The sequence below is a fragment of the Netta rufina genome (assembly GCF_964035555.1).
Source record: "Netta rufina genome assembly, chromosome: 7".
NCBI classification, from domain to species: Eukaryota; Metazoa; Chordata; class Aves; order Anseriformes; family Anatidae; genus Netta; species Netta rufina.
Genome location: NC_140130.1, coordinates 22,863,053 through 22,874,757, shown reverse-complemented (window position 1 = coordinate 22,874,757; position 11,705 = coordinate 22,863,053). Strand labels below are relative to the sequence as shown.

The 11,705-nt window shown below is 37.7% G+C and overlaps 1 protein-coding gene across 1 annotated transcript in view; it reads left to right on the top strand.

Moving 5' to 3' along the window:
• Positions 1–4,134: 4,134 nt before the first annotated feature.
• The window catches only part of LOC311211658 (gamma-aminobutyric acid receptor subunit pi-like), a gene marked incomplete at its 5' end in the record, with an annotated part of 39,101 nt that continues 31,530 nt past the window's right edge, over positions 4,135–11,705 (top strand). The window contains 2 exons of the mRNA XM_084290553.1: positions 4,135–4,190; positions 10,143–10,246. Coding sequence (XP_084146679.1) covers positions 4,135–4,190; positions 10,143–10,246 — 160 coding nt within the window. The remainder of the gene's footprint in view (positions 4,191–10,142; positions 10,247–11,705) is intronic.

Here is an 11,705-nt window from a genome sequence, read left to right as displayed (position 1 = left end):
CTGGGAATATCAACAGTAGAAACTGAATACTCTCCCAGCTCTTAAGATAGCACTTGACAGCCCCCATACTGGCTATCTCTGAAAAGACAACAAGACAAGACAGCTACTTTCTGTGGACCATGTAAATCTAACTGTTTACTTGCCCAAGGAGACTCTGCATGGTTTGTGTCCCTGCGAGGTTAGAGTTTAGAAACAAGCTCGCTGGTATGCCAGCAGCCAGCTTGTCAGCTGAATGACTGGGGGCCTCTTCTCACAGGATGCAGACACATGCATTGGTCCACTTTCAGTCAATTCCCCAGTTAGACCTGCTGCTGCCAGGCTTTATTCCTTCTAATTTGACCCATTTAATAAAAATAAGAAAACAGATCTTATCTGCAACACTTATACTGATTTACCATTTTTCCACTCAAGTCTTGCTCTCTGCAGTGTTAATCGATCTTTACCTATTAAAAATAATCTTAGTGCGAAAATTTTGCATTTTTTTTTTCTCCTTTCACAACCTATGCATTTTAGGGAGATTTAAAAAACACCATAAAACTGGGGCTATTACAGACAGGCAGCCTGATTAACATGAATGCTTCACTGCATTCTGCATAACGCTGTCAAAGACCACAGCCCAGTTGTGTGCAGTTCACTTTTCCTAGTGATGTGCAAAAGTTAGCCACTGTCCATTTTTACTGTCTGCTTGTACACAGGCAAAGGAAGAGGGGTTAAGAAAAAAATTCTTATACAGCTTGGAAATTAGAATAAGGAAGACTGCCCACAAGAACTGGAGAAGCAGTAATGTCAGGTGGCAATGCATAAAAACAAGGTCAGGAGTGAAGAATGAATAAAGAGCTTGGAAACGACAGTGACATTCTGGGGCCATATCCCATGGAGTTTTCTCTACCTATCTGTCTCTGTACTTCCAAATCTTATGACTGCCTTCCATACACCAGCTCCAAGTGCATTTTTACTGTTTTCAGCTTTCCATCATTTTCCCCACAATTAATTCACGCTATTCTAACAGCCAGGGGATGGAATAAAAAGCACACAGATCTGTAGCTGTGACGCAGCTGTAGTGGACAGTGTGGGCAGGGCAGTGCAGGAGAGGTAGCTGGCTACCTTCTGCACTCCAGTTGAATCCCTCAGTCAAACACTTAAAGGAGGCAGTCATTCAGCAGTTTGGGTGCAGATGTCAAAAGCAACTGCGATGACAATTCAGCTTATGCTATCTATAAAACTGCTGCTAACATTTTTTTTTAGATAGTTCTATATACAGTTTTAGATGCCTGCAACAGCAGCCATGGGAATTCAGGCATATGGCCATTACCATATGACATAGACTAAAAATTACTAGATGCACTTTCTCCACCCTTCTGCTTGTGGATAAGATCCTGCAGTATGAAGCATTTCATCCTTTGATTCATCTGCACAAAATCCACTTCCAGTTAAATTTTGAGATACTGCTACTACCTCTGCCAGCTCACTGCCTCATCCCACTTCATTCCCAGAGGTTCATGAAATGCATATAGTTCTCTTTTCCTCTCACGCTGAGATAATAAACACCAAGTTCTCCAGAGAAATTCCAGAACTTTAGATACTATTTTAGTCTTAATCTGATCTGAGTCGAAGTAGAAATCATTGTTGCTTGATCATATGGGAAACGGGCAGATTTGTTACCTTCACCTCAATTAATTCATGGTATGCTTAAAACATGAAGGTGTGTCAGTATGTGCACAATAGTCTGTTAAATCCAAATGGCTCAATGTTCCATGCAGAGAATGGGTTATGGATATTTTTCCAGGCTGTGGGAAAGAGGAAAATACTGTGGTTCTTGCTGAATTAGCCTTAATACCAATAATTAATAAGGTCCACTTAAGCAGGAAGAAATCCTGCTGCAAGCATTTAGTATTTGATAATTGCATGACAGAAGTCCAGATGTGCAAACATGCCAAGAGGCAGGATTTTTAATGGAACAAAACAGTTCAATAAGCCCTTTTAAAAAAAATGGACAGCACAGAAAGCATGCACAGATGCATGTACGCACATGCAGAAGTGATTTACACATATATAAATATAACTTTATAGATGGCACTTAATTTATTTAAGAGTTCAGTAGCTACCCAAATCTATTTTTCAGCTGGCAGGAAATGTCCCTTTGCAGTGATGGGGTGCCAGTCAATATGGCAACTGGATCTCTTGGTCTTCTTACACAGAGAGATCTCCGCTTCCCATCATTTCTGTCTTTTCCCTTCCCTGGCATACAAAATGAATTTACCCAGCACAGAATGAGTTTGACCTTTTGTGTGTTAGGGACCAAATAAAATCCCCCAATAAAATTGCTAAGTTGCAAGACATCTGAAGGTGAACCAGTTGCTTTAGAAAGATTAGTGATTAATTCAGTCATTTTGATCTGCAGCACTGTAAAAAATAAAACAAGTACAGAGATATCCACAGTTTTCCTTAATCTGTTTTTAAAGGATCTTAAGAAACATTAGGGGCTCATAGTAGCAATTCAAAAGCTAAATATAAAAGAGGCTTTATGAAGTCAGTAAGAGCTTTCCTGGGAAACCAGAGAGGCAACACTTATTTTTGGTATATTTTCCTGTGAGATAAAGATAGCAAATCTAGAAAGTAACCACCCGGAACAAGATATGCAACAGAGATACCGCAATATGAAGCGGGGGTGTTAGAGAATCAGCATTTAGAGAGCAATGTTCTGACAACACCATCTGCTCATCTGTGCTGTGTCTTCTTATTAAAGGCTCTCTTACTGTCTCATGCATGATTTTCTGTGGAAGTTGGTGTAGGAGCGCATGATTTATTTTGACATTAATATTTACCAGGCTGGTGTATGCTTAAAGTATCTCAGATGCTGAATGTGAGTACTTAAAGTCATTTGAGTGGCTTTCATTTTTACTTGCAGATATTAGCACCTTATTTTGTCATTTCACCACTGTTACAGGTCAGATACCATTCAAATTGCATTAAATCAAGCAAATTCCAATAGTACTACTTTTACTAGGACTGTGGACTGAAACAAAGGTTACTTCAGTGCAAAAAAAAAAAAAAAGTTTGCTAGCATCGCGTGTTGGTCAGCTGAAGAAGAGTAAAACAAAAGCTTCAAATTCTTTATTGTTAGTAATTTACTGTGAATTTAAAGTGCAAGACACTTCCGTAAAATTTGTTCTGGACATTGAAAGTAGTATTGTTAAGTTTTATGAAGCAAATATCAAAGAGATTTCATTTGTATTTATTAACATTTAGTAATTCTCTCAGATTCTGAGTAGGTAGCATTCCTGTAATTTTTTTTTTTTTTTTTTTAGTGTTTTGAAGCAAATCTTACACACATCTCAGTCATTTGATGATATATAGTAAGAGTTGGCAGAGCACATCAATTTCAGATCTGTTGAATGACTGCATTAAATTATTTTGATTGATACTATTTTCATCCAGAAATAGATTACAGAGCTGACAGATTACTTACAAATAACCATTATGGTTGTGAATCACACTGACAAGAACAAAGAAATTCCATTCAGAAAACACCTTGCCTCAGTCCAACGTTCTGATGTAGATATTTATATGATTATTTATATACAGTTAAAAGATTTCCTCTGTGACAACTTTCCCTTGTTAACTAAAGGCTTACCAAAGATGTGCATCCTAGGTACTGATACTGCACATGTACACAAGATGTTGCTCTGGAACAGCCCTACATTTCAAAATGGTAGTTTTGTGTTTTACACTGAGCACACTGAACTGTACTCAGTGGATCTAGTACAGGCAGTGCTCGGTGTTTATGATATTAAGCTGCACATGTCTGCAGTTATTTTTCAAAACAATTACTTTCACAAATAATTAAAGGATACAAAAATGAAAGTGCTCTAGTATACTGGAATGTAATTTCTATTGACACATCACTGCTGATACCATGTCTTTTTAAATGTAGAGTTTTAACTATTGTAGATATTTCCTAATACGTTTAAGCAGCAGTTCCTAAAGGTACCAACCCTTCAGTTTGTTGAAAACCCTGAGAAACTTATGTATTTGTAATGCAAATGCAAATATGTACTGTAAAACATTACCACTGCATTCTTTTTTTTTTTTTTTTTTTAGAAGCTGCAAGACCTTCTGAAGCCAGACCTAAAAATGTGCATTCTTAGATGCTGCAGTTTAAGAGTGCTTTTTCTATTGGTGCTATGTAGGTAAGAAGCATTTGCTTAAAAAAAATATCCTCAATATATATAATACCATTAGCTTATAGCTAGAAATATATCTGATCAAGGTAAACCCAAATCCACCCGACAGCAGAATCTTACCTCTTACAAAGATTAACCAACCTTGATAATAGTAACAAAAACACAGGACCAAACCCCATGAATCTGCCTTGATTGAGCTGCAGATATTTTTCACTAAGACCGGTAGGGGAAAAAGAAAGGAATTCAACTTAAGCAAATGATCCTTCAGATGAAGGATTACTGTGTGAGTGTGAATATCATACTAAATGCTTAGCAGATTTAGAAGGGCACATGGTCCTTGACTGAACTATTATACTTCGCCCAAGGACAGCACAACTACATGTACTACAAGCTGCAGGTAGCAGAATCATCTTCATGCATTCATTGTTAAAGAAGTGTTTTAATTACCTGGTTAAAATGTATTCTTAATATGCTTTGCAGGTTAAATTGTAAAACCTTCAGGAAAGCTGAATTTTTAGGCTGGAAGGTGAAACTGATCCCTTTAATGTACAAATAATCCTGTTAACAGCACAGTTACCATAACAAAAAAAAAAAAGAAATAGAACACTTCAAAACAAAAAAGTTGTTGTTTTAGAAGGAACATTTTGCAAGCAATTCTAATAAGAAAATGCAAGCATGGACAGCTTAAACAGCCTTGTCACCACAATCTTTAGTTACCCAAAAGATATTTTAATTCTCTTTAGCCAATTCTCTTTATACCTAACCCATGTAGGCTCCCAGAGAATTCCTCAAGATAAGGTTCTGCCTGAACTTTACTTTCAAGTTGATGTGCAAACATAAGTTTTTAGATAAAACCCCACTTGTTTGTGAGGGCAGATGGCAACTTCCTGGAAGGAAGTTTAAGACCTCCCCCTCCCGTCTTCTGCAGTGCTATAAGGATGTTTTTGTCCAGAACACACAGTTGCTCTGATTTCACCTTTCTTCCTCATCAGTTGAGACATGCTGTACACTATAGTCACTGAGTAACACTCATGGCTTTGCACTAATAAAACTACAGAGAGACCAATAAGATCCCAGAAATACCTAAGTAACAAGGATGCATGTCATGTCCTCCTTCCTTCCCCCCTTCCCCAGAGTTTAGCCTTCCTTATCAGATGGACCTTGTGAACCTTCTCTTACAACTTAAAAAGGTTGAATGTCCAGAATCAGGAACAGTTAACTCCTGGATGGCATCCATGGAAGCTGTGAGCGCTCACAGCACCTGTTTAGCTAGGGCATGAGTCACAGCATCAATCTGACATGCCAATATTGCACCCAAAGCTGAGCAGGTGCTGAGTGGAAGCTCTACCCCTTGTCTAGCTCACTGCCCAGGTGATGCTGAGGTGCAATGATGTCTTTTTCCAGTGGATAGGATATGGTGAAAGTGCTGTTTAAATCAGAACTATACAACTTTACACGAGAACTGAGAAATAATATTTAACCCTACCACAGCAGAATCCACAGTGAAAGAGCAAGTATTTATGAACGCCTCTGCTTCCCTAGGGAGAGCTGTTGCATGGCTTTACTGCCTAAATTGTGGGAAACATCAGCAACTTTGAGGTTGTTCCTCAGTCACCCTGTTTCTGGCAGATCTCTTAACAGTATCAAAGGAGCACTGAAACATGAGCTGGAATTATTTGTTCCCCAAATGGTCTAGTAGCTAGCATGTTTGCATAAGCTCTGGCTAAAGTTTGAGCACAAGCAGGAGAAGGATGGGGTTAGAAAGTTTTCTCTACTGACTGAAATAGTTTAAACATTTAAAACATTTTGAAAAAGATTGAGACAGCCATAGCCTCATCTGTCTTGCCACATAGAGGACATGATCTGTCACAACCCACTTGTTAACAACATCACACCAGACTATCAGACTTTATATGTTACATTATAGACGCTAAATGAGGATTCTTAATGTTAAGTGCTGAAAGTGAGGTTAAGTTACTTTATAGACATGCATACTAGAAATCTGTATCTAGTGAGTTGCCTGAATGGTCACTTGCCCAGAAATATTTTCATTAAGAAATGGAGATGAAAAAATGTAAGGCAGATTTATCAAAGTAATCAACTTGTGATCAAATTCAAGCTTACAGTTTGAATCATTATCAGGAATTAGCTTATATATATGGTATTTGATCCCAAGAACAGCTATGATTCATTTCAGGAAAGATTTTTCAAATTAAAGGGTAATAGGCAAAATTTATAGGGTTGGATCCAGAAGATTGTGGGATGTTGATGTTTTCGCCAACTTAAAGAGTATTTGCATTATTTAAGTATTTTATCCAATATCTGGGAAGTGATAATGTAATGCCACTGTTTCAGCTGTGACAGTTAGCCAAAAGTACAGACTGTTTTCGAAGTGGAGAAATCAATAGTGATGTAGGTGATCCTGCAGCAGTTTGTCTATGAAGGCAACAGAAAAGCCTATCTCCTTAAACGTCAGGTGTGAAACAAAAAGCAACGCCTCTGTTTTCCTGTGCAAACCCCTCACTGCCTGAAAGAAGCTTTTGTCCCAGTTTTTCCTGAGGGGTGCATTTCAAAAGCTTTCTCAGACTGTGTTTGGCATTTTACTTCTCCCTCACTCAGCTCTGAGGTGTTTCTCTGTCTTTCACAATACAGAGTCTTGACAAACATAGCCAGGGAAAATATTCCCACACACGTGTCTAGAACGCACCTTTGTTTTAAGCAGTGATATGTACTGCTGTTTTAGAGCAGCATCTGTCCCCCTCACCCCAGTTACCCAATTCTGTTAGCTTCAAGCTAGTGTCTCTATCTTAAATAACAAGCTGCAGTCGTACATTCCAGGTTTATCCCATCCTGTAAAATATGAAATTTTCTGAGTCACAGGAATAAAAAAAGGAAATTTAATCATTAGAGTTCATATTTTACAGAAGCAAGTACAGGTCACTGAACCCAAAGAGTTTAACATGTTATACATTGTCAGCCCAGAACAGATATGTACTCCAGGCTGTCAATATTCTCCATTTTCTTCTGTAAAAGCATATTCCCTCCAGTGGCTGGAACAGCAGTTTCAAGGCAATTCCATATTGTGGTGTGTGCCAGGGTATATTTAAATACATAAAATAGAGGAAATAAAACATAGCTGTATTTATAAATATAAATACCAGGTAAAAGAAAAGCTCAAGTGATGTGATACATAGGCATAAGAAGAAACCACCCTAGCTTTTGCTTTTATCTTTTGTGATCCCTGCACAAGGCAATGGCACAGATTTTTTTCCTACAGGCAGCTATGAGTTCACTCTTGCTTAGTGACGAACATTGCATGAGCACTGAAGAGCACTTTAAAGGCATCAGACATCCTCTTTTAAAACATAGATAAGCAAAATCACTTAAGGCATGTAGCATCTAGAGGTTCTTCGCCTTTTAACAATGACAACTTGTTTCTGGGTATGCCCAAAGTTACCAGAATAGGATCTCACAATACAGTGTGCTCATATTTAAGATACAGTGAGTTCCTCTTGTGTAGGGACTTGCTATTATAGGAGTTCTCAAAGATTGTATGGCAAAATAGCATTTAATGGGTCAAGCCATGTTAATTCACTGCATCAAGTACTGCACAACAGCTTTCTCTTGGCAGAGTTTTTTTTTTTAAACAAAGTCTCTAAGAGAACAAAAATGTAAGGCTACACATCACATGTTGTTAAGGGGAAAACAAGAATTTTCTCAGAAGAATTGTCACAGGTGCTTTAAGCAAGTACTCATATACCTAAACAATACTAAAAATTCAAGTCTCATTTCAGCAGATAGCTGTTAACAAGGGCAACACAAGACCATTCTGCAACCACATGCTGATCCACAGAACAATATTATACCCTTGCAGTGGAAGAGTGGCAAGTTTTCTTTACTGTTTCACAGTACTTGAAAATTATGCAGGAGAAATCCAGTAAAGCTGAAATTAAACTCATACAGCTCATTGAACACTTCAATGAAATTAAATGTAAATCGCAGAAGCAGAAAAAAATCTGTTGAAAGTACAGTATTTAAGACATGAATAAAATTAAAATGCATTTCTAATTCCCACACTTCTGTGAAATATAAAGACTAACATTCTTACTCACACACACACACTTTAACTCAGTGTGACCACACTAGCTTTTTCAGGAAGAAACTGAACTTAAATGAAAAGCATTCCTTATTTCCATGCTGTCATTACCTAAGACCATATTTAATTGACCATTGAGCAATGACTTGTCTCTCTAAAAATAAAGAAATAAATGCCTAATATAATATAAGGGAAGTAAACAGGGTCATCCAAATATGCAAACTATATAAGATCAAGGCTATTAATGAAAGCCAGCTACTTACTGGACAATTAGCTCTAGTAAATAAAAGAATTAAGTATCAGTGAAACCGAAAGGCAGGGGACACCACATCTAAAACCACAGAGTATTTTGTTCGCAGGTATTCAGTAAGACTTTGTCAGTAATTAAGAGTATCTTAGTATAGTATCATACCACCTTGAGATACCCAATACACCACCCTAGCAGACAAAAATCCACACTATGGCAGAGCCACTAAAGCTCTCTCAGAAACAAAGCAATATCCCAATAAACAAGACATTTCTGAAAGGCTACCAAAGGCCCAGAAACATAGCTGGAAAGAGCAAGCAGGGATTTCAGGAGCAGCTCTGGGAAGGTTAGGAAGAGAAAACTCAGAGAGAAGCTCCCCCAACCATAGCTTTATACTTACAGCTCCTCCCCAGGGCCAGATTGCTACAGCTTTCATGCCTGCTGTAGGAGAACTATGAAATAAAGATGGGCTGGGGGAGGAAGAGAGACCCCTATCAGTTATAGCCTGGGGAAGAAAGGTGGAGGCCCTCTCTGCTAGATACACAGGTGGCTGCTCTCCATGAGAGACAATGCCTATGCCCACAGCCAGCTGAGCTTCCTTCATCATGCACACCAATTGCTTGTTTCTGACCTAAATAATTAAACAGAGGTCACACCTCCACTTTTCTCAGATCACCGGCAATGAGCAGTCAGTATCACTTGCGTTTTAATTCCTGAGGAGCACAGCCTGCTCCCACTCAGGGAGTGCTGCTGTAGGGGTGAAGCAAAAATTCAGGGCAAAACCATGTTCGTGCCAGAGCAATAAATCCCAAGGGCCTGGCTGTCCCTCCCACAGCTGCTAAGTATCAAGACTTGTGAAAGGGGGAAAAATAAGAGTCTTCACATGGCCTAAGTGAGGGATCATAACTTGAGTGTGTGGCTTCTTCAGTCCTTTCACTAGTCTGCAGCCTCCATGTGATGTTACTGCAAGGGCTGTAGCACAAAGATAGAGTTTGCATGTACTTATTTGTGTTTGACTGCTATATATTGTATTTGCAGTTGTTTCTGAGTACAGGGGTGGTGCGTATTCTTGTACTTCACTGGCTTGGCCCAACAAGGTTATTTCTGTAACCTGTTTAAAAACGTTGCTGTAAAAGCAGGGTATTAAAAGTGTTTTTACGTGCTAACCTCTAAGGCTGGTTTCTGTCTCCCTCCAGGAGCTAAATTGAATGTATTTCATTATGTAAAAAGAAGCTTAACTTTAAATGCTGAAATAAACAATTGACATCCCTCCCATGTTCCTAGATTATAACAATAGTGTCCTATTTACAGAGAAAGCATTAATGAAGATTGAACTACTTTCTCAGGTGAGGTATTAAGAAATACTAGACTTTGAGGTACAAAAGCAGCATTTTTTGTGAATAAGGGATTAACAGATTGATAAATTTGTTATCTTCTAGAATAGTATTTTTTCTGCAGTGTTGTGAACTATAAAATGCAAATATCTCATAAGTTACCCATTAAGCAATAATCATTAGCAGTCTTGACGCTAACACAATATTGGTCTGGAACGTTGCCTCTGCTACATTTTGTTTTGTTTTAAATCATTTCTTTCTTTTCTTTCATTTTCTTTTAGGTCGGTGCAAATTTCTGAAGCTGAAGGAAAGGGTCAAATTCTTCCCCCAACTATACAAAAAATAATAAAAGGATACAACAAGTATCTACGTCCATTTTTTGATAGTAAGTAGAAAAGCTGTGACTGTTGTGAGTCATGTTTGAAAACCAGCAATAAGAGCAAATGTTTTTTTCCTAATGCTTTTTTCCCCGTTGTTTGACAGTGACTCCTTTAAATCTACTTAATGTCCTAATATATAATAAGACATAACATAATGCTTTTTGTGGCCAAAAGTAAAATCCATATATTCTAGATATTCATAAGTGATAATTCCAGACTCTGTTAGAAACTTGTGTGTTGGTGTTTACATGTCCTCAGTGAAGCAAACTGCAAAACCTCACTTATTTAAAAGTATAATTTACCCTGATTTCCTAAATAGCAACTATGCAAAATTTTAGTTAAAGATAAGACAGCTCTACATACCAAATTGTTCATAAAGGCATTGGTAAGTCTTATTCTATATCAAGTATTATGTGCATCTACAAGAGAATTAAATAAATGCTTTTTGCCTTGGGTCTTAAAGGTCACTGAACTGGTTCATTGTAGTACTGTAAGGGAAAATGAACTGAAAATGTCAGATCCCTGTGTCACACAGTCACAGTCACCAGGTTGGACGACCCACATTGTCTCTGGCACCAAGGCTGATTTTAGTGCCCTGCAGCACAGTCAGCTATGCACACTTAAAACCTCAGTAATGAACATCTTCCTTGCCTGTTTATGGCTATTGTGTGTATCACAAACAGTAGGGAGTTGCAGAGTGGGGAGCGCAGATCTCTGCCTGGATTAACTGCAGAACTCTGACACAGAAGATATCCTGCATGTTGAAAAAAATGCTAAGCTTTGTGTATCTGTCAGAAAACAAACCTAGACAATAAATGTTAGGCAATTGTTCCTAAATTAGGAATTCAGAAACATTAGGGGGTTAAAAATGAAGGCTTTTATATCCCTTTATATCCCACTTAAAAGTGATTGACTAAAGAGATTATCAGACCATGTTGTTACCTCTTGCTATCTAAACACCTGGTGAGGGCATTTCATGCTATATGCAATTTCTGAATCAATTTCCTAAAACATTAAGAGAAATCTATATTTTAGGTTTAAGAGAGAGGGGAAAATAATTATTTCATCTGTTCATTTTTATTGGAATTGCCTCAACTGCTGATAGAGTATTTGCGTAGTCATTAAGAAGATTATCAGCAAAATAAAAGTAATGACAACAAATAAACTAACCCCTTCTGATTAGAGGTAATATGCAATGAAAAATATAGTAGTGATCACTGAACTTAGAGTTATTTCATTCATTGCTTTGTGCTGGTAATGGAAGCACATTGGCACTGCCATTATGAATGTGTATTGTTAGCAAATGGAATTGGAATTTCAGTATAACATCTTGTTACTGTAATTGTGACCAACACTAAAACACTCTTGAGCTATGAATGTCCTTTTTTTAAAAAAAAAAAAAAAAATAATATATATATATATTTAAATATAGACAGAATATTTTCTCAGTTATTGGACAGCAGT